The sequence below is a fragment of the Nipponia nippon genome, unplaced genomic scaffold (assembly GCF_047370975.1).
Source record: "Nipponia nippon isolate SJK-2023a ecotype South Korea unplaced genomic scaffold, ASM4737097v1 scaffold_3, whole genome shotgun sequence".
NCBI classification, from domain to species: Eukaryota; Metazoa; Chordata; class Aves; order Pelecaniformes; family Threskiornithidae; genus Nipponia; species Nipponia nippon.
In genome coordinates this window covers 64,325,950-64,352,164 of record NW_028262347.1, presented here as the reverse complement: position 1 = coordinate 64,352,164, position 26,215 = coordinate 64,325,950, and the positions used below count along the sequence as shown (strand labels likewise).

At 47.0% G+C, this 26,215-nt stretch overlaps 2 protein-coding genes across 11 annotated transcripts; one reads left to right on the top strand and one right to left on the bottom strand.

Annotated features, from left to right (window-relative positions):
• The first annotated feature begins 468 nt into the window (after positions 1-468).
• Positions 469-24,789, top strand: LOC148054681 (uncharacterized). 8 transcript variants are annotated; one of them, XR_015706590.1, is made up of 12 exons: positions 469-1,270; positions 2,077-2,168; positions 2,352-2,529; positions 3,663-3,891; positions 4,458-5,026; positions 5,942-6,083; positions 7,313-7,557; positions 9,158-9,321; positions 10,599-10,848; positions 11,180-11,420; positions 20,770-20,832; positions 24,404-24,789. XR_015706590.1 is itself a non-coding variant. In XM_087766502.1 (11 exons), exons 1-10 carry the CDS (start codon positions 1,118-1,120, stop codon positions 11,402-11,404), a joined length of 2,241 nt encoding a protein of 746 aa, XP_087622628.1. In that variant the 5' UTR covers positions 469-1,117; the 3' UTR covers positions 11,405-11,420; positions 15,914-16,048. The 8 variants fall into 8 exon arrangements, 5 of the variants coding, with proteins under 5 accessions (XP_087622628.1, XP_087622626.1, XP_087622629.1 ...); XR_015706589.1 differs by having other exon boundaries at positions 20,668-20,832; XM_087766502.1 differs by lacking the exons at positions 20,770-20,832; positions 24,404-24,789 and adding an exon at positions 15,914-16,048 and having other exon boundaries at positions 2,352-2,523.
• ADCK2 (aarF domain containing kinase 2) lies at positions 12,914-26,172 on the bottom strand. 3 transcript variants are annotated; one of them, XR_015706592.1, is made up of 10 exons: positions 25,225-26,172; positions 24,339-24,485; positions 22,649-22,777; positions 21,894-21,989; positions 19,570-19,821; positions 18,017-18,145; positions 17,333-17,386; positions 15,883-16,095; positions 13,130-13,255; positions 12,914-12,964 (listed from the first exon to the last, which is right to left on the bottom strand). XR_015706592.1 is itself a non-coding variant. In XM_009464758.2 (8 exons), exons 1-8 carry the CDS (start codon positions 26,140-26,142, stop codon positions 15,952-15,954), a joined length of 1,869 nt encoding a protein of 622 aa, XP_009463033.2. In that variant the 5' UTR covers positions 26,143-26,172; the 3' UTR covers positions 15,225-15,951. The 3 variants fall into 3 exon arrangements, 1 of the variants encoding a protein (XP_009463033.2); XR_015706593.1 differs by lacking the exons at positions 12,914-12,964; positions 21,894-21,989 and having other exon boundaries at positions 13,165-13,255; XM_009464758.2 differs by lacking the exons at positions 12,914-12,964; positions 13,130-13,255 and having other exon boundaries at positions 15,225-16,095.
• Between the last annotated feature and the right edge of the window lie 43 nt (positions 26,173-26,215).

The window sequence follows — 26,215 nt, the reverse complement described above, 5'->3', positions numbered from 1 at the left end:
CGCCGCCCGGCGCCTACCAACTGCGGGTGCGGAGGGGCGAAGCGGCCGTGGGCGGCAGCGAGGGGAAGCGCCTCGGCCCAGGCGGCGGCGGGGCACGGCGACACGGAGACAGCTCCGCGTCGCCCCGCTGCCCCCGACCCGCGGCGGGGCCGGCTGCGGCTGCGAGGGCACCCCGCCCCCCCCCTCCGCCCCCGGCACTTGGGAGCGGCGGGACGGCACCAACGCACCGGCGGGGCGTTCCTCGCCAGCCGCAAAAGTTGAGGTCGCCTACGGAGGGCGCAGAGGAGGCAGCAGGGCGACCCCCCAGCCGGACCGCTCCTTTTCAAGCGGGGGCAGAAAGCGACGCCGGCTGCGTTGTTTAGGAAGGGGCTAAAGAAATAACCCACCCGTCCTCTCCCCCCTCAGGCGGCCCACTTGGTCCAGCCCACGGCGTCCGGTTGCATAGCAACGGGGCACGCGCGCCGCACCGGCCGTGGCAGCCGGGCCCTCCCGGGCAGCGCCGGCTGCGCTCCCCGCCATGGCGGGGCCGGGCGGCGGCCCCGGCCGCAGGGCCTCACCTTCGTGGTCGGGATGCGGGCGGGGGCGGCCCCCGCGGCGGCGTTCCTGAAGGAGCGCCTGGTGCGGAGCCTCTTCCTGCTGGCCGGCGGCCCCGCCGGCGCCCTCTTCGACGTGGTGGCCTTCTCCAGCAAGGCGAGGCGGGCGGGGAGCGGGCAGGGCGGCGGCGGCGGGGCGCCAGCCGCCGGGGCGAGGCCAGGCCCGGCCCGCTCTGTGGGCTGGCTGCTGTGGCGGGAGTGCGGTAGGGCGCCTAAGCTGAGGAATTCCCGAGAAAGACCCTCACGCCTGTCCCACGTTAGCAAAGAGCCGCGTGTGTGCGTGGGCTTTGGTCCTTTCTTTCTTTCTTTCTTCTTCTTTTTTTCAGTAGGTGTTAAAGTGGTGCAACGGCCTAGTCAGGTGTTCGCTCAGTAGCGTCGCTGAAGCAGCAGCCTGGATTCGATCCCTGCGGTTCGAGAACGGCAGGAACGCTGCCAGCGGCTTGGCGGTGGCGTTTGAGGACCCGGCCTGCCAGTCGGTGTGTCTGTTCACTGACGCGCTCCCCGAGGAAATCTGCCGGCTTCTCATGGAGCGCAAGTCGCATCCAGTACATGTTGTGTGCCCCCTGGGAGATTCCGACGATCACGAAAGAAGCAAGCAAAAAATACTGGAGAAAGCAGCCAGACAATCAGGGGGGTCCTTTCAAGCGATCAGACTCCCCCCTACTGCTTCAGAAGAGGTATGCCACTAATATGAGATTAGTGCATACTAATGAGTTCCTCCTGAATCTTTATTGGATGACATTTCACAAAGTAGAACTGGAGAGGAGTTTCTGTCGCCTTCTGGAAGGGTAACCTTCTTCTGCCTGGCAGATTATGAGCAAAGCAGTCTGTGGACAAAGATTTAAATTAGGTTTGGCATCTCTACAGGCAGGCTACACCTGACATCCCACGCTGGCATATCCACCCTTCTTATTGTACATTACTTGTACCTTAAATCTCTGCTTGCGAGGGAAGAGCACTTCACGTAGCCCCCGAGCAAAAGGCATCATCGCCAACACTTGGGGTCAAATTCGGGTATATCTTGGTCTGGCTCCATTTACTGTTGCAGGGAAAGATTCGCCCTGTAAAGTGATTTCATTGAACTTCACAGACCAGCACTTGAAAAGAGGTGTTTCTGACAGGTGAAAGAGGTGTTTCTGACAGGTGAAGGTGAAGATCCCAAAGGACAGAACAAATGCCTTGCTTTGATTTTACTTTGTCTTTGCTAGGTGACTGTACAGCTTTGCCTACAGCCAGTATATCCTGATTCACAGACTTCGGTGTTGTTTACTCTTAGGCGGAGGTGGTCAGATACTGTATTTTAAATAAACAACAATATCTTCTAAATCTGTTAACATCCCAAACAACTGACATCCTCAGCTGAAACAGCACAGGTTTTGCATGTCTACCCTGCGGACGTCCTTATAGTTAGGGGATTTTAAGTTCCCTGCTCTTCTGAGTCATGCTCATCTTCTGCTTCCATCTCCTCCTTCCCCCCCTCCAGGTACGCTCCACGTCCATCTCACATGTCCAGTGTTGTCACGCAGCTCATAAAGATCCCTGTGGCTATCTGCTGCCAAGATGTCCAGTAACATCGTAAGTTCAAAATCTATAGCTGAGTCACTGGAAATGCAGAGAAGAAAAAAGCTAGGAAACAAAGACAATTAGTGCAGGGCAGGGTGGGTGTCCCATGTGGATTTAGTTTGTTTTCATTGCAGCAAGTTGCAGAAGTTCTGTTGCCAAGGTCTTCATTACTTCTTGTATTTTTGTTTTCCACAGCTTTCCTGTTTGTGCATGGAACCCAGATTCCCTTTGTATGCCCTTGATATCCTCAGCAAAAAGAAATCTCACTGATTCATCCCCAGAGGCTTCCAGTTTCATAAGGGGGGCTCGTGTGTTGGCAAGGAGAGAAGCTGACGGCTATTACTACCTGGGCCGCATTGCCCAAGAGGTGAAGGTAGATATTTGTTGGGAACTACGCTTGTAAAAGGCTCTCCCTCGGATCTGTGTGTCTTTTTCCTGTTCTTCCCATGCCTCGCCAGTCCCATGGCCTTGCTGTAGGGTGGCTCTCCCGTGACACACTTCTGTTCTCTCCCCACATCCGATTTTCATCTGTTTCCTGATGATGACTGGCTGTTTACTGTGAGGAGTCCTGCAAACAGAAGCAGCCTGGAAATCAATCCATTTGAGTAGTTACAATAAGTTGTTTTTCAGAGACAAGCAAACAAAACAGGTCCCTTATCCCTATTGTCTACTTCCGCCCAGTCTAGCAGCAAAGTCAATTAGCTACACAGCACTAGTATTAGTAATCCAAAATGTCTGCCTCCAGGCACCTCCTCCTTACAGAACTGAGAGCTTTCCTCGTTCTCTTCCTTCTGTGTTTCTGGGATTTGTGAGATGATTTTGGATACCAGACAGAAAATCCCCCTTTGCTGGCTTCCTTTAAAAATCCGGTGCATTTCCCAGTTCGCAGGTTAGTTAAATAAACGGTGGGGCTAGTGCAGCTGAGGGTGGCTGTCAGCTTCAGTGTGGGGTGGAACAGATGGGGACAGCTAACGGCCTGAGTGACGTTAGCTGGAGCAGGGGCTGACAGCATTATTTGTGTGAAGTGTGCTTATAGATCTGGAGAGAAGGCTGAGATTTCGGTCATAGATCTTCCCCACACCCATTGCTGAAGGCTTAAAGTGTTTATGTTTATGACAGTTATGACATTTTACTGGTTTGTTATCCTTTTGATTACTATGTAATGAACTGCATCATACACAGCAGTTTCTTTTGGCTACTCTTTTTCTGACGGGAGGTTTTCCTGGTAAAGTTCTGCCTTAGCGTGCTAATTGTATTCTTACTAAAATCCAAGTCCAAAATAAAAGGAAGAGAAAGGCTGTCAGCCCCTTAAGCCCCAGCTTTTTAATTACTTTCGAAGTCCAATATGGACAGAGTACAGTGAAAAATCTGGTAGAAGAGGAAAGCTACATTCCCAGATCATGTTCTGCTTCCTGGGATTTCTGCCACTTCCCTCTTAGCACTTATGTTTGGCCCTTAATTGGACCCAGATGTCTGTCTCGCAAACCGCATGTTTTACTCTTGTAGAGCTCCAGGGAACACTTTTTAATTGAGTTTGACAAAAGTCGCACTCTGAAAGGCAAGGTACAGCTTCGCATGCAGCAAACGCCTCTCTACGACATTGTCCACTACGAAGATGCCAGGCAACAGCCTCTCGCTCCAGGAGACAGGGTCTTGGCACCGTGGGAGGCTAGAGCCGAGCGTTTTGGCCCGGGCACTGTGCTAAAGGTTATGGAGAACAAGGAGGCACGCTTAGGTACGTGGCTTTCTTAACAGTGCTGGACTCGCCACGGTTGCTGGTCGCTATACAGAAAAGAGAACAGTCTCAATCATGGAGAATTCACCACCTGCTGCTTGGGTTCTTTTCATCATCTTTTTTTTTGTTGTTGTTGGCACTAATCAGCCTGTTCTTTTTCAGTGCCAGAATTAATGCAGCTCCCAGAATTAGCCTTTGCTTTGTTCTGTGAGTGGAAACTTCCTAAAAAGCTGGGGGTGGGTGCATCCTCCCAACACAAGTTGAAAAAAGTTCCTGGCCCTCATGAGTGTTCGCCTGGTTATCTGTTAGCCTAGTTTCCAGCTTTTGCAGGGTAAAATCCTGGCTCACTGTGACGAGCGAGAATTTTGCTATCTGCTGTCTCTTCAGAGGAAGTTCAAAAGCAGGTCAAATTTTAAACTATGAAGAAAAAATCATGGAAGTTGTTACAAAACTGTCTGAAACACAAACTGCTACTTTTATCTCCTGCTGTCTAAGAGATAAATCAAACAGGTTGACATGCTTCTAATACATTCTTTGCCTTTTTTTTTTTTTTTTAATATGCACAGCACACAACAGGAGGGGAGTGCTTGTGAATTTCTGGAACGGGCAGACTAAGGAGTTGTCTTCTGACCAAGCTCTGCGGATCCCTCTGCCCTTAAGCGAACGCATCATTCTAGAACTGCAGATGCCTTTAGCAGCCAGGCAGATGGTGGTAGATTCAAGCTTGGATTACCCATACATCGTGACACCAGGTTATAGAGCCTCAGGCCGTCACAGACAGGGTCACTCAGACCTGGACTGCTGGCCAAGGGGTCTGTATTCGACTCAGCCATGTGCTAAGTGCAGCTGTAGGTGTACCTCGCTTCCCCATTGCTGCCTGGCAGCCTGGGAACCCGCACGGCCTACAGGGTGCAAAGTGCAGCAGGAAGGTGCCTTCATCCCAGGAACAAGCTGGACTAAAGAAGAGCTCAGGAAGAAAATAGAAGAGCAGCTGTCTGAAGTGAGGATTTCATCTTCAGAAAGCGTTTCCAGAGAGGAAGAGGAAAAGGAAGACAAGAGATTGAAGACAGAAAATGCTCCAAAAGATGTTCAGTCTTGTTTGGAAGAGGACAATGAGGTTATAGAACCTGAGAAGGTAAAAAGTGCTTCACCCTGGCTCTTCTGTTAACATGTGCTCTGCTATTTGTGTAACGTTTGCTTTGTTACCTGAAGTTTTCTGCTCTTGGGACCAAAAAATTACTAGAGGTTTTAGGCCTGGCCGTTGCGTATGCCTGCTGAAAAACAGAGAGACTTTGCTCTGCACTGTCTTCCTGATCCTTTGACCAGGGAAAGAGCTAGAAGCTGTCATTGTCACTGGCTGGAGCAGACTCCCAGAACCGCTGCCACAGATGCAGAATATGAGAAGTGTTGCATAGCCCTGTTCCTCTATGTCCTGCCCCTGCGTGAAGGAGGTAATGGCAGGAAACAGTGTCAGACAGAAGACTTTAGACCGCGTAAGGATTGTTCCATACCAAGGCAGTCCCTGGCATAATGCTAGTAAGATATTTCTCCACCATGGTAGAGGCATCACCTCTCCCAGTCAAAGACGGAGAGACTTTTGTGATCCTCGCTAGTTGATTTGGTGCTTGTGAACAGGGCACTGGATGAGGATCAGTAAGGAGGAGGTTAATGTGCACCAGCTGCTGCCAAGCTTTTCTCCATTGCTCTGCAAGGGTTAGAATCCTGATTTCTGGCACGTGCCAGAAATGCAACTGTCTTTCAGCCAGAGCTCCTCTGGCCTGATCTCTTTTGTACCAGTTTGGATCCTTCCAGGCAGAAGTACTGCCAGTTTTAGGTCATTTGAAAATGTAGAGAAACCCACAGTGATCAGAAATTACTCTATTTAAGAGTTGTTTCTTTACTTAAGAGCTCCCCCAGAGTGTTTTTTTTATTAATCTTTCTTAAACTCCAGTTGCAACTTAAGATCTTACGCTGTAAGTAAGTTCATGAAACTAACCTATCCTCTTCCTTATCAGGTCTGGATTATGATTGCATTTCTTGTTATTTCTAGAGTCCTCAGAGGGAGATGGCTCATGCTATGGTTGATACTGCTGTCAACACAGACAGCTGGTTAATGGAGACAGTCCACAAAGAGGAAGCAGATAGCAGACGGCAGGATGCTGAAACTGAAGCTAATTTGAAACACAAACATGGTATTGAAATTGTAGCTGTTTTATCCAAACATAAGACTTGCCACACAATATCAGTGCAGTAGGCCATCATGCCCAAGATCTGTTGCCGTAGTTCTTGATGTTTCAAAAGAAAATGCCATAATGCCATACTGTGAATATAGCCACCGTAATGTAGCATCGTTATATGTAGGTATTAACGATAGTACGGCTTGAGAAGTTGTGCATCTTCTTCTCAAGGTGAAAGTATTTTCAGGTGGAAGTTGGGGGGTTTTTTGGCTTTTATAGCTACTGCAGTAGCAGCTTTTGGGTTTTCTTAACCTTTATCATAATGCTCACTATAAAGATTATTTATAATAAAATTTCCTTACTTTTAAAATTAATCTGTAACGTTGACTATGACTGCCTATAGCAAAAAGATTTCACCAGGACTGTTCTGCAGAATACTCCTTCTCTTATCTGTGCTGAAAATGACTGCTTTATAATGTCATTGAGTAAACTTTTGTTCCCTTACCATCCAAAAGGGGCTGGATTGTGAGTATAATCAAATTATTGCTGTTCTCATTTAAGCTAGTTTTGAGACAATTGCAGGCATTTAAGTGTGCGGATTCTGAAAGCCTAAAGCTTTCTCTAAGTGTTAGTACTTTGCTCTGTGTCACTGCTGGTAGAGGGAGAATGAAAAGTCAAACAGGAGTGCACATTCCCTCCCAGCTGGCGTTCCAGCATCATTCCATGCAACAGCTGCCACTCAGGTCCACGCTGTCTGTAGCAGAAAGGCGCAAGCAAGCTCGGCCCATGTTCTCAGTTACCCAAAAGCTGTGTTAGCACAGTGTCGTGCCCAAGTTAATTTCTCCAGTCTCTCAGCAGGATGTATAGCTCAGGCTTTGCCCTATCGAGAAATTTATAATTTTTGCTTGTGTCAGAGCACTGGCAGAAGCAGCTCATGTCTGTCTGCAGAATACCATGTAAACAACCCCTTAGCCTGAGTAGCTGTAAGTGCAGTCAGTGATCTTGTGTTACCAAGCAAAACTCTTGCTTGATTGCAATGGCAAGCTTGTTTTTTGAAAGCTGGGAACTGTTTTGTGGAGACTTAAAAATGCCCCACTTCTTCAGAGGAAAATGTTGGTACTAAGTTATAAAAGTCTTGCTTGAATATATTTTATATGAGAAGACCTTTTTTTATTTTTTTAATTTGCTTTCTTTTTATAAGCTGCCTATAAACTCATATGTCCCTGCCCTAATTTATTTGAAAGGTCTTTTTGAGTCCAGAGTGGCAGAAGCTCCAATCCAGCATTCCCAAAGGAGCCCTTCCCTGGGAGCCAATGCTTTGGTTCCTTTCAGGCGCCAAAGCTTCTTTGACCGAGTGAATCAATCACTAGAGAAAGACAGCCTGACCATCAAATCAGCTCTACGCATACAGAGACCGCGCAGTACCTCCAATGTGCAGGCTAGGAGATCCACAAATCTTCTAAGTCTTCCAAAAGACAAAAGCATTACAGTAAGTATTTGGTCCAAACTAGATTTAGCCATTAGGATCAAGCGATTTGTTTATGTCATGTGAGAATATACTCTCCTTTGATCTCTTTCTCAAAGGTTTTTACTGCAACAAAAATTGCGCCTATGTAGAATAATGGCTATGCATAAATAGAAACATAAGGTTTCCACTTGGGAATCAGTGTTGTACAGGAACAGGGCTCTGCTGGTATTCTTACTCAGCACTTTTGATAGAGTTTTTTATTTCAGATTTAATCTTTTCTAAATAAACCTCTCCGCCAGCTCTACTAGTTAGATAGCAAAAAATTATTCCTCTTTTACAGATACTGAAAGCAAAAAAGAGAAAGTCTAGGTAGCCAGCTGAATCCCATAGCAGGGAGCGCGTGTCAGGGCTGGGATGGAACTTCCAGTCTCCTAATCCTTAGGCCAGTCCTTTACCTGCTAGATAACACCATTTGTTCACCTCCTGCCTATAAAACACCTTTGATTCTTTCTTTGATCTCTCCCTCCATATGTCATTAAACACAAACCACCCACAAGGTACAGTTTTTGCAAAGATCAGCAATACACTGGAGAACAAAGGTGTTTACTGCCCCTAGGAAGCCATACAGATCAATGTGTTAAAAGAAATCAGTCGAAATGCTACACGAGACTGGCAGGCACATTATTTGAAGCTCTTGTAGTGTTTTCCAGCTTGTGGTATTAGAGATGTCCTCGGGAAAGAACTGGAAGGAGACATTCTGTTTGCAGAGGAGCGGCTAAAGGCAGGAACATGCTACTTGCAGCTGGGAAAAGGAGAAGGGAGAAGGCATTTGAGGGAGCAAAATATTTTGTGGAAACTGTTCCAGCCCCAAACAGCTCTAACAATGTAAATTGGAATGCATGTCTAAGTTTTGGTGATGTTTCCTTCTTCCTTCCCTCATACAGGGCATTGTAGGGAGTACAAAAGAAATAAATACTGCACTATGGCTGTGAAAAGAAGCCTTGTAGGTGCTCCTTCATCTCTTTACACAGCACAGTGCATTTAAAAATGCAAATTAGGAACCCTGCCCAGCATTGAAATGCAGCTGCTACTGAAGAAAACACAAAGACTGCTTGGCCATGGGTAGAAATCTCAGACAACAGGAAGGGAAGAGTTAGTACACCTGCACAGAACTCCAGGAAGGTTTAGTGTTAGGCAAGAGGGAGGCAGATATTTCTCTTTCTAATAAAATCTAATAAGGAATCTGTAATGTGATTTGTGGTCAGAACCTGTATTTTCCATCCAGTCCAGAAACTGACACAAACATTGGGCTGTTTTAAGCACTGGCTCAACACCGGAACAACCAGAACAGCACAGCCTACTGACCTGTGAAGAACTCTGAAAACTGTGTTTTCAGGCACCCCTTTGTTGGTTAAGCCTAATCTTTTGTACAGGTCTTAGTATGGTACTCAGTGTTTTCACGGATGGGAAGTGACTCTATAGTATTCATGAGCCAGTGTGGCTTCCAGAGCTCAAGAGTGACATTAGAAGACTAAGCTGTTCTGGTTTCATAGGATTACAGTTTACATTTAGAAAAATATGCTGATGAGATTAAGGGTTTGGGTTGGTTTTTTTCTCTTAGAAATCAATCCTTAATGGTGCGTCTCAGGAGAGATGGAAAGAGATGGACTTCAACAGAGCCAAGATTGAGCACAAAAGGCGGCAAGAGGAGGAGAGGCAGCTGAAGAGGGAGCAGCAGCAAGAGGCAGATGGCATCCAATGCCAGCTGCACAGGGACAACCAGAGGTAATACCTAGGAGCTGACTGGTTTTTGTAGTAAATGTCGGAAGGTTGGTAATGTCCACTCCCTGGTGCTCTCATTCAGTCTCTGAACATCACGCATTGTGTCTCATGCTCGTCTCTGCAGAGTCATCATGGTGGTTTACCAATGGGAATAAAATCGATGCTTGAGGTATGGGCAAGTGGGTACGCATGGACACATCGCCTTTAGCATTACGTCCAAGGGAAAATTCCCTTCAGTCTCATCCTCAGACCCAAAATCCTTTTGCCTCTCAAACCCCTGTTTCCTGCCCCTGGCCCCACAGTCAACTAGGGAGGTCGTAGTGCCCCTGTACTCGGCACTGGTGAGGCCGCACCTCGAGTACTGTGTTCAGTTTGGGGCCCCTCACTACAAGAAGGACACTGAGGTGCTGGAGCGTGTCCAGAGAAGGGCAACGAAGCTGGTGAAGGGTCTAGAGCACAAGTCTTATGAGGAGCGTCTGAGGGAGCTGGGGTTGTTTAGCCTGGAGAAGAGGAGGCTGAGGGGAGACCTTCTTGCTCTCTACAACTACCTGAAAGGAGGTTGTAGCGAGGTGGGGGTCAGTCTCTTCTTCCTAGTAACAAACGATAGGACAAGAGGAAATCGCCTTAAGTTGCGCCAGGGCAGGTTTAGATTGGATATTAGGAAAAATTTCTTCACCGAAAGTGTTGTCAAACATTGGAACAGGCTGCCCAGGGAAGTGGTTGAGTCTCCATCCCTGGAGGTATTTAAAAGACGTGTAGACATGGTGCTTAAGGACATGGTGTAGTGGTGGACTTCACAGTGCTAGGCTAATGGTTGGACTTGATGATCTTAAAGGTCTTTTCCAACCTAAACGATTCTATGATTGTATGATTCTATAAGCCCTTGCCCCCATGACCCACCTCCTTCCAGCTCTTCTGTTGCCCCTGTGGCTCCACCACCACTGCGCATAGCCACTCAGTTGTCCGAATTAGTCCTACACCCTGTCCACACAACCCATTTCCTTGGTTCCTGGTCTTCAGGGCCAAGAACAAAGAGCTGCACCAGGTTATGTAGTCAGGTGAAGAGATGACTGCAGTTAGCTGACATCAGGCACCAGCCCATTTGGGGGTTTTGCCACCTGTGCTTAGCACACAGGCTTAACCCTCATAACCTGACAGAGAGTCCTGGAATATTAACCGAGCGCCGATTGTCAGAGTATCATCTGCTTTGTGTCTTACACACTGTCTTTTTCTTTTATTGTTCTTTCTGAGAAATTTGAGAAATTTTGTTTTGGAAACAGACAGCGATTGCGTCAGAGAACATTGCAAGGGCCGGAGAAACAGCTGGAGCACAAAGACAGAGCTTTGCAGCACATGGCACTGCTCCAGGCTGCTAGGGCAGAGAGAGGCAGGAAGGAATCCTTCTGGCCAGAGGAGGAGAAGAGGAAGGCAAGTCAGAGGCTGCAGTTCGTAAAGACACAGCGCTTGCAGAGAGAGGAGCTGCAGGCAGAACGCAATGAAAGGAGCTTTGAACAAGAGAAAGAAAGGCTGGTAAGGGCAATTTCCGAAAAGTTTTTCCTGTACTACCGTGTTTCCAGCAGTGGCACCATCCAGAGTATTTGTCTTTCACCTGTTTTATGTCCCATATGATTATATCGTTTAGAGATAAATAAATGAAGGGTAACATTTTTTTTAACACATGTATAAAGATGAAAGATGGGAAGTAAAATTCTCCATCTCTATGGTAGAAGGAGTCTTTCTGCATGCAAAAGGAATGAATTTCCATAGATTATACCCATTTCTGACTTCTGCCAGTAGTAACTGTGGATGAAATTCAGCATGAAAGCTGGCTGTACAATTGTAAATCTCTATTTTTATGTAGGATTTTCTCAGGAGCAGAATGCAGTCACGGCAGGAAATGTTGGAACAAGAATCACGGGAGCAGGACAGGCAACAAATACAGCAGCAGGCAGCCAAAGGGAGAGCATTCCAGAGCAGAGACCGTTCACGCCAGAAGATGGAAAAAGAAGGCCAAAAACTCTGTGACCTCCAGCAGTACCTCAGAGAACAGAATCTTCTGATGCTCCGGGCATCACTGCTAGCATAAGGAAGCGGCAGAGTGGGTAAGCAGGCCCTTGAGCCGTTCACAGACCTGATCTGTATCTTACAGGTGTGAGCCAGTGTGCTGGAGCTTGGGTGCTTGACCGCAGTCGTGACAAGTGGAATTATGATTCCTGGAGAGGTCTTTCATCTCCCTGTCATTGCAGCCAGAGTGCATTTTCACTGCTCTGTCCTTTACATGCCTTTCTTTCTGGAGTTACTATTCTAGTCCACCTCTGTCAAACTGTTCTTCTGTCTCACGCACATGCAACGACCCTGCTGACAGACCCAACTCTGCAACCAAGAGCTACCTTGGCATTTAACGTGAAACACAGCCATAGCACCCAGTTTCTGCCCAGAGGCATCCGAAGGGGGTTGGCTTTTCCCATAGGACTCCAAGGAGTCAGCGCCTGTAGTGCTGAGTGACGTAGTCTGAGGCTGGTGAAAGTGTCACGGGGCAATCCAGAGTGGGGCAACAGCGGACCTGGGAGTTACAAAGTGATCCAAAACGCACAAGACCTAGAGCCTGGCAGAGGGGCACGAGGTTGTAGCTGCTTTCAAGATGCAAATGATAGAGAAATAAATTAGTTAATGAGGGCATGGGCCATACAACAGAGTAGGAGGTGGAGAACAAGAATGAAGGTCAGGAGACATGCCCTGGGAACCAGCCCCGCGGGGTGAAGTGGCGGAAGCGCAGGCACAGGTTATGCCTGGCTAATACAAGCCTGCAGAGAAATTAAGTACGGGCCTGAAAAGGCTTCTGCTGCTGAATTCTGGGAACTTTCTGCCCTGCTGTGTTTCTTCCAGAGCAGCGCCAGAAGAGCACATTTCTTAAAGGTCAAGGACCACATAAAATAGGAAGTGTAGTTGTGTGATGCTGTCGTCATATGACTTACTTTGCTATGTTAATGCTATATGAAATATGGGGAAGGAGTGCTGGAGAGCAGCTGAATGTTAAAAACCCCCAAACAACTGCAGCGATGAAAATGTACATGCTAGAATACAATGTAAATTATCCTCTGCAGTTTCCATTATTAGCAGCTGACTCTTGCAAGTGTCCCATTGCACGAGTTGCAGAGATCCATAGGGAAGAAGTCCCCATACATATGACAAAGGTGTGCTACTTCCTGCCAAAACTGCTGCAGGGAGCAGGGCAGGGATCCAGTGACGTGAGCGGTGCTTCAGAAAGCCTGATAAGACAGCTTGGGACCCTCCCGCTTGGGCTTCAGCTAAGTGTAGATTCTACTGTCAGGGCTAAGTAAGTTCTACTGTCAGTGCTACGTACTGCTTGGAATACGTAGGCCGCTCCCCTAGAGGAGGAATGACTTATAGAAGCCCAAAATGCAAAAAGATTTTTTTTTTGGTGACAAGCTGCCCTTTCTAGGCCTCGTGATGAGAAAAATGTCTGTTCTCTGAAATACCCATCTTTGGAGAATCACCAAACCCGATGGTGGGCTTGGGGGGGTCTGTTTTACCTGCGATCTCACTTTGAGGCTGGCAGTCTCCAAAAGCAGGAAATCTTATCTCAGAAAGACACGCAGATATCTTTGCAGGTAGAGCACCCGATCTGAAAAAACAGAATTTCTGTTCACCATGAATAAATGAGGAGAATGCTACAAAGTCAAATGAACTGGTAAATTGACAGTTAACAAATTGTGTAAGAAACCAAGGTAGCCAGTAGTGCTATAGGAGAAGAGTTCCCCACTCAGGCTATAGGGTGAAACATCGTTACCGTCTGGAGTCCACCATGCAACTTGCTCATGCCTCCCCTGGGTTTCTAAGTGAGCTGCTGACTCTCCTTGGCGAAGCCTGTGCTGTCAGCCGCTCCCGGCGACAAGTTGCCGGCTTCTCCCCTCCCCTGAAAGGAAACAGTAAGGCACATCAAGAGAGGGTTTTCTGCAACAGGAAAGGAGAGAAGAGGGTTTTTTAAAGCACTGTACGCTGATGAGCAGAGGTGTCTTCCTTCACAAAGGGCAGGAGGAGGTTATGGTTGTCACATCCTGAAGCGCTGTCCCTCTTCCTCGTATCATCAGAGGCACAGAGTACAGCGGCTCTGTCACAGGGAACGCTATTATTGGCTTTGGGTAACCAGAAATGTAACTGTTTGTTTCATCTGGGTATTGAGGAAAGGAGAATGGACATGGCACAATTTATTTGCTGGAACACTCAGAGCTATATTGAAGGATGTTCTTATTTTACACAAAATTATGCTGAAGTATATATAATATTTGCGATACCTTGTTTTAAGTAATACCTGGAACCAAACTACATACAAAATTTAAATATTGTTGCCTGACATTCTGTGTACACTTAGAAACACATTACATATTTTCTGACACAGCACGCAGCAAAAAGTGTAAGTAAGTGTTACAAAAATTCACCCCTTTTACAGGAACATACCACCAGTGATGAGAGCAGTTTCTAAAAAAAAAAGAAAATTAAGAAACCTTGTAAAAGGGAGCACCTTTGAACTTCTGCCAAAGCTCTTGAATGGCCACAGCAGTTTCTTAGCATTGTCTCCGACTGTGTTCCTCCAGAGATAACTGAGAGGCTATGCTGTCAGCTTTCCCCAAAAAGACAGTTAAAGTTAAGTAAGTCTCTCATCCAGAACGGTTTGTAAACATCTAAGGCCTTAATAGCTAAAAGGGATATTTTTAAACTTTAGGATTCATAATATGCATGAACTGTTCCGAGATTGTTGGTTTTTTTTTTAAAAAAAAAGGGGAAGAGGGAAGAAAGAATAACCTATATATAAGGTGGAGGCTTTGACATTTTGTTTGCTCGTTTACTTGTTTAAGGTCTGAAAAACCTATAACTTGCTACATATATGGAGACTACACGTGAAGCACAGTTTTGCATTTTAGACGTGGAATTCTATCATTCGGTTTGAGCTCTGTTTAGCCTCTGGAAAGGCTGGCTGACATTTGCTCAGCAGGAGCACGGGTGGCTGTGCCCAAGACCTGCGCCCAGGCCGCAGCCGCCCGGCTGGGTGGGCATGGGAGGGGGCACGCGCCCTGCGGAGGGAAGGTGGGTGCCGGCAGCACATGGAGATTTTCTTTAATGTAGAGTTTGGGGGTTGCTTGCTTTTCTTCGAGTTCTATTTTATGCAAAATCACGTGCTAGTTAGGACAACAATGTACCTAGTTACGAGTTTAAGTCTAACTGGACTTACAGAAACAAGCCTAAAACTTAAAAGATATTAAACTCTGCTGCTGCTTTTATCCTTAAACATTTGGAAATGGAATACGTAACAATTAAAGGAAAGTATATGAAATATATTGAGCAGAATCTAACCTTGTTTTTCAGACTTCATTTATATGTCATTAATCATTATTTTATAGTCACCATAAACCAGCAGACTGTCTGCTTATGTACTTTCTCTTCATTGCTTAACCATCTGAAAACAGACCACTGCGGACACCCTGTGCTGCTGCAATTTCCCATACAGTATATCTGGGAATATATTTAGTATTATGTACTTCCAATCATTCATAGACTGTGTTTCTCACTATTAAAATACAGCCATAAAATAATTTTAATACTATTATTAACTGACTGTAAAAGCCATGCATGATCCACTCTTTCGCTGGCTTTATTTAATTTGAAACATTCACAATGTGTTTTCCATCCATCAGGAAAATGCTTGGACTCCTTGCTTTGCAAACTACTGGAAACAAAACCCAAGAATTTGCATATTAGTTAAGGCTGGGAGTTGACTAGGGTGAGACTAGGGGAGCGGGGGGAGGGTAGTAGGAAGGAAGCACACAGAGAAAATAGAGACTTTTGTTTAAGCTTCAGAAAAAAAACCAAAACAAGACCAGTACAAATGTTTCCAAAAATGGTTTTTTATTATGGAATTAGGTTTTCTGCCTAGGCAAATATTTTCTTTTGCTGTTTATAATCCAGACTCCTATAGTATTGTTCTAGAGTATGGAAGTTTGAAAAAAATCAAATTGACTGGTCTGTTTTTATCATCCAAAAATTACTAAGAACAGACCGCTCCATGCAGGATGTCGGGACACTTCTACAATAAAAGTAGAAGTTAAAAGTAAAAAAGACAAAAAGGTTTATTGGCTTTTTACATCCTGAATTAGTTGCTTAGGTGGTGTTAGAACATCATTTCTCATACCACAGTGACAGAAAATCAGTAAATTAACTTTAAATATTTAACCTGATATATTTCAAAACAGACTTGATCAATGAACATCTTTTTAAAAGACTTTTAGACAAGTAAGACTGCTTTTCTCGTCAGGCTCCAGTGATCTTGTGCACTAAGCTATATGATATGTCAGTTTAAAAACTACCAGAGCACATTAGCTCTTAGAACTGTGTAATGACTCAGAACTCTGATTGTGCAAAGTCTTCCTGGTTTCTGGAATAGACCTCATCATCCCAGGCCTGGTGCTTATCTGAAACAACTGAAGGCAACATTAATGGAGAGGAACCACTGCCTGGCGTGTCCCCAAGATATATGTGACTTCTCACCTTCAGCTTCTTTCTCTGTCTGACGGCACAGGTAACCCTGCACAGCAAGAGGGCAGCAGCCACAAGAGTCTATTTGAGGACAGAAGCTGCAGTTTTGATGAGCAGTGGTTTAGCTGCCTCTAGGATGTCCAGTTCAGGGTCCAGTGAACGACCAAGACCTTCCAGAACCATGATGGCAAAGATGATGGAGGCAAAATTGCTCTCGAGCTTCACCTAGAACCACAAGAGACTAAGTGGACTCAGCAGACCTTGTTTTCTTCTGAGCCCATTCCACAGAGGTACCAGCACTGGCTAAGCTGAGAAGGAAGGGAAGAGGCTGGGGAGAGCATACGCACACCTGAAACTATACTGCAACTCCATCACTTGGAGTTTCAGATCTCACTGAAACCCAGCAGCAGGCCCAAAAATAAGGCAACAGTTTCAGGGTAAGTGCCCTAAGGGAACCTGAGAGTATTTCAGTTCCGAGAAGGGGAAGGGATTTTTTTTTTCTTCCATACTGGAATAGGAGGAGCTTAGGAGTGCTCACCATTAGTAATGTAGTTACAATTTGCAGTAGTATCCAACATACTTGAACACATGCATGTGTGTGAGGGGGAGCTCACCTTCTGAACAGCCACTAAAGACCCCCACAGATCAGAGAGGAAACAATCCTCTGCTCTGCACATGAACAAACTATTCCCAAATTCCCAGCCAGGCACCGGGATTGTTCCAAGGCATACCAGAACATTAAGAATTCATGGAGTTGGGAGGACTTGCTTTGTAAGGGCCTAAATTACATTTCATGTTATTAGAAACCAGCTTAAGGAGACTTAATGATAAAAACCTCTAACTAAGGAATGTTCAGAGGGACCCTCTGCAGGCTGGGCAGCCCTGTGGCTGACAACCTTCTCATCTCTTCTAGTTCAGGCCACCATAGCTCTGTTGATTTCCAAAGTTGTTTGCAATCGTGGAAACTTGTCCCCCAAATACTATCAGTCATAAGAAGGAATCTCTGTTCTGTGAACAGCTTCTCGCTTTTGAGGCCTCTAACCAACCAGTAAAATGGCCTAGTGCTGTTACATAAGCCCATATCAATAAAGAGGTCCAGGGAAGAAAGCATGTGATGATACACAAGTGGAACATATATTAGATTTCATTTTCTGCTTCTAAGGGACTATAAAAAAAGATAGGAAAAAATGTGTTACAGAAACCTTTTTAGTAAATAATATCAACTATTAAATGCAATATTGAAGACAAAACCCAACAAAACAGAAATTGGTCTTGGTAGAGTGTGTATCAGGACCTGAGAAACAGCATGCCTGCAACACTTGGATGCATTCCTGCAGTTCCCCTTCCTAGCAGTTCGTTTCAGAAGTCAGTCCCCCTACTTGTCAGCCCTTCGTGTTCCCAGTAGTTCTCCCTCCCCAAATGAACTTCCAGCTGTTGAAGGCAGACAGTGACAGGACCTCACCTTATGGGTCATCAGTAGTTTAAAGACATTCGAGAGGAGATTTGCCACCTGAAGCTGGAATACAAAAGGAAGAGTTAACAACTGATCAAAAAAACTGCGATCAAGAAGACTGAGCCACCTGAGTGACAGGCAAGATTCTTCTAAGTGTTTGTTAGCATTTGGTTCCAGTGGCGGGACAAGACTTTTGGGCTGATGACAGCCAACATCAGGGTATGATCCCCCCACCCTGCCCGGGATGAGGAGTTCAGCTGTGACCCATGGTTCTGCTTACTTGCCAGCCCAGGAGGGCTGAGAACGTCTGACCTCACAGCAGCACACAACTTGCATTGATTTGCTCAATACCACTGTACTACACTCTCTGAAGTGCCCAAGTTGGCCTTAGCTAACAGGATGTGAGCTGTAACATCAGGCTCAGCAACTCCTCACAGGGAACTGCAGATGTTAGAGATTTAAAAAAAAAAAAAAAACCAACCCACAACCCACAAACACACACATGGTGGTTTTTTATTTAGAAGGAAATAAAGGATTTTATGGATTTTTGCTGCACCTGAGAGACTAAAAGCACCCAGTACTGGTTGGTGGTGCTCATGAGATCAGAGCTGGCCTTTCCACATGGATCATTCTGGAAGCCAAACTGCACTGAATTACAGGTAAGTAAGTGAGGGTGGGACATTGTGCACTTGCCTTTCCTAGGGCAATGGTGTTCCCCCGGGCCTTGGTCACTAGTTCCGCCATCTCAGCTTTGAATCGCTCGATATCCTGGCACTGGTTAGCACGGGCGTGATGAAGGATCAGTTCTGCCACTCTCTCCCCCTGCAAAACAAGTTGAAAAGGAGAATCAGGACTTGATCACTGGTGCCAGCAGGCCTACAAGGAGCTGCGCACCAGTGTCCCTGGAAGGCCTCTGCTGCAAAGGTCCCAGGAGGAAGCATACTGCAGGGAGAACTCCCAGGGCCGTGCTTTCCCATTCCACCAACAGAGATCCAACGAGTCCTTCAGGTGCAGGAAGAACAGAACTGGTCCAAAAGTCTTAGCTGGTATCTGGCAAAACCCTGCTTATTTTTCTTGCAGGTCTTGTAGGGTAGAACACAACAAAGATATCTCTCAGGCAGTCAGGAGAAGTTTCAGGGGGAAAAAATAAAACCCACAGGATTGGCATTTTCTTCTTAGCAGAGGAGAGAATGGCGTAAAGAAGGGCATCTATTAACCTCCCTTATGGGCTAAGTCCAACCTTCCATTTGCAAACTGCAGAGGAAGAGTGAGCTGATTCCACACCAGCAGATGCTTGGTGAGAAAGGGGGGGAGCCATACCCAAGCTTCATTTGTGAGAGGCTTTATAGGTCTTCTTGGAAGACGTGTCTGACAGCAACGTACAGAGCCAGAGGCCTCAGGTTTGGCAATGAGATGGTGTAGAAGTTTTTCACCTATAGATCATGAATTACATCCAGCCCGAGCCATGCAATCAACTGTTTGCAGGTTTGCTTACTAGCTGAGAAGCAAGTCTGGCAGCACAGGATGGGCCCGAGTACACAGTTTAGCACTGACTCCTCGGTATGCTTCGGCAGATTAAACAGAGGCTGAGCCATCCAACCCACAGCTGAGAAACAGCAACATGCAAGTATGAGCACTGATGCTTGTTCTCAGAACAAACAGGAGGCATCAGCACTGGATTCTCTAATCCATCTGAGTGTATTTTAAATAAGTAGGAAGAAGGATAAAGTAGTTCCCCTTATACAGAGGAGCCTCGCAGACGTCAGTCCCCTCCGCTATTTTGCTTCCTCTTCTCTACAGACACTGACACAACAGCAAAATGGGGGATGGCATATTGGGCTTGCCAGCAGCAAGGCTGCAGAAGGGAATGTGTGTGGAAGACCAAGATGTTAATCCATTCCCTCCTCCAGCAAAATCTGGCAGATTCTGCAACAGTCTCTGAAACACGAGCGGCTCCCAGGCAGTCCTAACTTGCATCAGAAGCACTCCTAACCAGGGAGTGGCAGCCAATGCTTCCCATTTAACACCTCCCATTTCCTGGGCCACTGAAATCGCTCCACTCTGGCAGCCTCCTTGCTGCAGCTGAACACCTTATCCCTCTGTCTGGTATAGCTTCCACGCTAGCGAGTCACCTCGCCCCTCTCAGGGAGGATTGTAAGGAGAAGTACGGAGAAATCAGCCATCAGACTCTTCAGCTGTCTCACTTCCCCAGCCTCAGCTCCACAGCCCCGTGACAGACGCCTCACCTGGCCCTGGACCACAGCTGTGAAAACTGCCCGGAAGTTCTGCATGTCAGCGCTCTGCAGCTCCGCCACGATCCCCGCGTCCAGCAGCACCAGGCAGAGCCGCCTGCGGGGCGGCTGCACTTCCACCACAAGCGTGTCACACAGGTCCACGATGGCTGTCTGCTCCTTGCAGCTGGTGCTGACGTGGGCCGTGCCTTGAACCAGGATGTTCCCAGGGTGCAGGTCAGCATGGACAAAGTTGTCAACAAAGACCTAGAGGACAGGCATGTCTTAGAGCAGCTCATTCCAACCAAACCTGCCCATGCCAAAGCTCCCAGGTAAATAGCGGAGGTTCCTTTCTGGTCTGTTCACTGCCATTACTCCTGTGCATCACCCTAGGCAGCAACACAGCAAATGGCTTCTGCTGGAGACCAGCTGTGCTGAAATGGCATGGGTGCTACTCACTCTAGGCGAGTCAGCAAAGCTGTGTGAAGCAATCCTGTTTGCTTCCTAGAGGTCAGGTAGGACAGCCAGGAGTCCCTGCAGGGAACGGTAGTGCTCTTTGGCAGTTCACCCTAAACTGGATGCATGCTGGTGGGCCTTGGCAAAGAGTAATGCCGTAAGAATAGGCCATTTGCCATTCAGTGGCATGGGTTATAGAGGACGGTTTAGTTTGTCTAGTCTGGGACGTCAACCCACATTACAACTGTATTGTAAAGTGAGGAAAACAAGAGAAGAAGCAACAGATGTATGTAGCACTTCTCTGCCTCTGCTAACAGTTAGTAGCAGAAAGGACTAGCAAGAGGGCAAGCACAAGGTAGTACTTCCCCACTAACCCTCCTGGCAACCTGGGACTGCAGGACTTCCTGCCCCAAGGAGATTATCTTTGTATTCGATGGATTTCTCCTACAAATTTGTCTAATTGCCACATAAATAATTAGAGCTGTGTTTTTTCACTTTTTTTTTTAGGTGTTGCCTGGAAAAGTGACCTCTGGTAATTTTGTTTATGTCCTCCTCATTGTTCTGAGAAACCATACACAATAGATCCCTGTTAACTCTCATGTACCCATGACTGCATATATCTCTGTCATAAGCTAGTCTCATTTCTCTGCTCTCTAGAGTTACGAGTCCAAATTATTTCACCATTCCTGTCCGGAAGCCATTCCACACCAGTAATCATCCTGGCTGCCTTCCTCTGCACATCTTCTCGTTCTGTTACAGCCCTTGAAATGGAGGGTCCCAGACAGCGAGGGACTAGAACTGCACAGAGTATTCAAGAAGCAGGTATTTGTTTTACTTACAGCCATTATATTGTTTCTTTGCTCTTTAATTCTTTTCTACTCCTAAAATTTGGGGGTTTTGCTTTATTCCTAACCATTGAATCTACTGTTAGCATAAAACATATGCATAAAACATATGCTCCATAATAGCTCCACCATTGCTTTTCTGAGTGGTAAAAGCTATTTTAGAGTCTGTCATACTACACAGAGTCAGAACTGCAGGCCTCAACATCGCCCTAGCACGACGTTGCAGTTATCAACTGAATTTCATCTGACGCTTACTGCCCACGCACTCCATACTGTGAGGTTCTTTTGCAACTCTTCCCCACTAGTTCTCATGGCTCCTCACGAGCCAGTTGTGTCACCTCTCAACACTCCTTTCCAGATCATTTGTGATTATTTCGACCACAAAAGAACTAGGCAGCCAGAAGCTGAATCATAAGCTGAATCTGGCCAGGTTTGTTTTCTTTACCCCATATTTAGTTCTTCCTTAGAAAAAGGCAGTCTTGGAGGAGGGGTTGATAAATGAAGAAGCTAGCCAGCTGTTTTCCCTGTGATTTGCATCCATAGTCTCTGCAGAAAGCATGATATTTGCTAATTACATTGCACTTTATAGCACTTGGGCAATATATGAATATTCACTAAATGGATTACTGGGTTTCCCAAGCAATGCACTGATCAAGTTGCATAGGAGACCCTACTGTGTGCAAGCAGATCACCCTTCTGCAGTGAAAGAAGCTCTGTGTCAAAGTCTACAGTAGTGGTGTATCTAGCCCAGGCTTTACTCAGACCTTGTGTTACATTGCACACGAAGTACAGACCCTCCCTCTGCCAGCTCAGGAGCTGCACAGTGCCCCAGCAGCCCAAGTCCTCGCTTACCATGAGATAGCCAGCACCCACAGGCTGGCTCCACAAGGCACAGCTCTATCTTTAAGTCCATGGGGAGAAGGGTGGGAGACGTGGGAAGCAAACAGGTTCTCTCTTTAGCCATATTGTCTTATTACCCCAACTGAATAGCTTCTGCAGGAAAACAACCTTCACTTCCAGCCTTAGCTAAGTGCCTACCATCTTTAGCAGCATGTCCATGCCCATCTTTGCAAGTCTCTGCCTCAGCTCTGTGGCAATCTCTGCATGCAGGTAGTGTGAAATAGGCTCACTCTCCTGAAATAAAGACAGAGCTGGAGTCAAACACACCCTGTGTCCCACCCTCAACCACACCTTTACCTAGGTGCCCAAGAGTTGAGGGAAGGTGACAACAATACCCTAGAAAGGACCTGCTCAATAGAGGCTGTACCTAATGTGATGGAGAACATGAAAGAAGCAAGGGTTTGTTCTTTGGAAAGAGGGTGTCATATAGCCTGGGGCAGAAATACTCTTGCCAGGATCACATGCACAAAAACTAAGGCTGAGAGTAGCTTTGGTCTGTGACTCAAACATCCACAAGGGAAGAGAGGCAAGCATCAGAAAGTGTCAGACTGCTGAGCTCCTTGCTTTGACCCACCACAGAGGAGAGCTGAAGCGTGGTGTTGGTTTGCAAAGCACAGGCAAGCACATGGTAGCTGGACACACTGCTGGTCCGCTTGGTTTCAGGCCAAGTGTTCACTTCTGTATGGAGCTGTCTGCCACCTGTCTTCTGGGGTGCACTGCTTGCAAACAAAGAGAGTGGAAGAGACACTGAAGAAGGACACCAGCCTCTTAGCAAATAAGAGACAAGCATCCTTCTGCCTCTGATAGCTCCTTCCCAAAAAAACACCTCCTTGGCATGCTCTCCTAAGGGCCTTCTCACTGCTACCACCGCTCCCAGACCCCGCAATTCTTACCTCAAATGTTTCCACTAGAACATCTGTTGTTACCAAAGGCCGAAGGGGAGTTGGAAACTTCACAAAATCGACATCTAGGAAATTTTGTCGGAAGCGTTCCAGATTTCTGGCTTCGTAGCGTAAATCAATCTCAAGGGGCAAAAAGAAAAAGCAGGTTGGAAATTAGATTCAATTGGAACTAGATTTTCAGGATCCTGTATGACGATATGACTGCACGGTGCAACACTCAATACCAACAAAACTAGTCAGAAAGCCAGAATGAAAACAGAGTGGTGCATCTTACATGCTTATAGCTTTCCTGATGGAAGAGTAGAGTAACAGACTGGGTAACAGATGGCCCACAACCCAGCACCTTCGAAATATAGGTGACTCTTACTATAGGCATAATGTCTCAAAAAAAGACCAGCACTGCATTATTTTCAAGGGTAAGACAGAGCCTGAACCAAAGCTTACTGTCCAAATAGCGAGGCAGGCAGACAGGATAGAAGAACTGCAGCCCTAGCCTCACCTTACAGATAGGCAGCCATAGCAGGAAGAAATTTAATGTAACACGTACAAAGTAATCCACTATGCAAAGTCCTGGCCCTAGCTCTTCAGTGATCCAGTGCCTTGACACAAGGGCATCTCTCCTGCCCACTGCTGCTGCTCAAGGAGGCAGGATAACCTTGCCTCACCTCCCTCATCTGCCAATGGGAAATATCCCGGGAATACTTCTTGTTCATTCAAAGAGAAATGAAAGGAAGTTACAACAAGCCTGTCAGATGCTCTCCTAATCCTCCGTCTTCAGCACATCCACCAAAAGCTCTGCTGGACTAAACTGGTACTAATGACCTCGAGTCACATCTGAATACAGTCAACAGTTTACACCATGGATTTACTGTGTAGATTTTTTGCAATAGTAGAACAGAATTAAGGCTTTCAAAAGCTTATGATGGACTTCAGACTCTGCAATCTAGACTCAAAAATGAAATTAGGTTCATTTTAATACAAACATAAGTCTAATTAAGCCTGTAGTGAAATCTTTGTAAGTTTGGTCATAAGGACGTTTCAGGACTGTGTCTTTAGAAGACATTAGTGAATCAGGACATGTTTTCAGATCTATTTGCAAAGCTTAACTTTACTGATACTATGAGTCTGATGACAACACAATATAGAATGTATTACTAACTTCTGTGGAACTATATTAGTTATGCCAATATAGATACCTCAGTGCTAACAAACATGACCAGTGAGTACAGATTGCAAACAAATGTGTAGGATTAAAGAGAAAAAAACCACATGTCTGAGCACTTGTTTGGACAGATTCTTTTCCTAAGGAGAGGTCTCTCACCAGTGTTCATTTTTCACAATGCTGCAAAAAGGACTGTGACTACGGCTAGCTAGCTGTTCAGGCTGTTCACTAGAAAACATACTCAGACTCTAAAAAAGATTTTCAAACTCTAAAAACGATTTTTAAATCTAATAAGGATTGCTAATTTTTTTCATTGCTTTGCTTTATTACTCTGTAAGCACATAAGCTTTCCTACAGTAACATCATGTGACTGAATAGAATAAAGAACATAACTAAAGAATAAGCAAGCCTTCATCTAACCCTTTAAAGAGTACCAGTATGAACAGAGTTAGAGCCAGCCAGTAGCAAGACAAAGGGCAGTTTTGTTTCAGTATGTGGGGACCATGGCATAGCACACACCTGCTGAATCATAAGCTTCTCAAACTCTTCCACAATCTCTGTCAAACTGAGCCACTTGAATCCAGGGAGAAGTCCAATGATGTGGCTACCCATCTTCATGAGAAACAGATCCATCTGGACTTGGTGGACTAGCCCAGGGTGCAGGACCTGCGCACGAATGAACAGGGGCAAGATCAGCTCCCCAAATGCTGTAAAAAGGATGGTCCGTTTCGATCAGCTAAAGTGATGCACTCCAAATAGACAGAACCCAGCCCATAAAGCCGGGAGCTAACAAGGCTGCTCCAGCTAGTCCTCAGAAGAATTCACATTTTGCCATGGATTAAGCTGTAAAGAAACACATTATAATCTTCAAAGGGAATATATCTGTGCTGGAGCCTACAGTCTCACCCAATGCCATTTTCCATTGCTTTTGCACTCCTACCCTCTCTGTGCCATGCAGTACTGACTAGTATTTGGAACAGCTCAAATGTAAGATTTCTTTAAATAAACTTCGCTGAAATAACTTAACTGTTCCAGATTTCTTCATGCGAGGAGATAAGGGGTTTCATTTTCTGGAAGGTAAAACCAAGCTTAATATTAATTATTCTAATATAAAATGGGCCCTTGCAGGCATTTCTGGTATCCATGCGCCACGTCAAAGGTGCCACAGGCAGTATGCGTACTCGAGCTCCCTGGGCTGGGAAGAGCTGGGGCCGCTGCAAGTCTGGATTGCAGCTGGCTGGAACCAAAGTGCTGAGAAAAAGAGACCGAGGGAGACGAGCATCATTTCTCTTGCTCTACCTGGCCCTGGCCACCTATTCATCTCCATGGGAATTAAAATCTGATCAGCCTTGTCCAGCACGCTCCATTTTCACACATCTACCGGCCAGGTGTATGACTTACTTACTTTAATGGCTACAGGCGTGAGATGTCTGCCTGATGAAGGATTTGCATTCAGGAGTGGCTTGGCCATCTGCTCCATAAGGGGCATCCCACGCACAGGACTTCCCCAGGAGCAGTCTGCTGGGCTCAGCTCCATCCTGCTCCTCTTGTCCCACATCTCCTCACTCTTCTTCCTCCTCAGCCACCTGAGGAGGCCTCTAAAGCCTGATACTTCCCACGCTTCAAAAGCAGACCGTAACTCCGAGCGTTGTGCTAGCTCCTTGGCCTGGGAGCCAGCAATAGCCGTGAGGTCAGCATAGGCTTTATACACCTGGGCGACGCAGCCCGAGCCGACCGGCTCCCGGCTTTGGAACTTGAGGATGCCCGTCCAGTCCTCACCAAAGGCCTTCCTCAGGAGCTCATCAGTGTGGCCCCACGGGTGGGGGCTCACCTCAACGTGCAGCTTGGAAAATTCATCACAGAAGGCCTCGGAGAAGAGGTCCCTCCGGGTGCTGGCCCACTGGCCCAGCTTGACGCAGGTGGGGCCAGCAGCCTCGGCCGCCCTCCGCAGCAGCCGCAGCCACAGGGCACCCAGGCCGGGCCACAGGCGGCTCAGTGGGTAGAGCAGCAGCAGGGGGCCGAAGCGCAGCAGCAACCCGCAGGCCCGCAGACCCAACCGGAGCACCAGACCCAAGCGCCGCAGCAGCCCCCGGGGCGACCGCTCCGGGCCGCGCTCCCCTACCCACACCGGCCCCCGCTGCCCCGGCCTCTCCTTCCAACCGGTCCCAGCGGGCACCGCCAAGGCCACCGCGACCCAGCGCCCGGCACGCAGCCCGCCGCGCCCCGCGATCGCCCAACCGGACAGCGCCCCCCTGGCCCCGGCGGCCCGCCCGAGGAGGGGACGCGGGAGCGGCAACAGCCGCACGGCGCCGCCCGCCACCATCACCCACCCGCCGCCGTTAACGGCCGCTAACGGCCGCACGCGGGGGTGGGGGGAGGAGGCGGAGCCAGCCAAT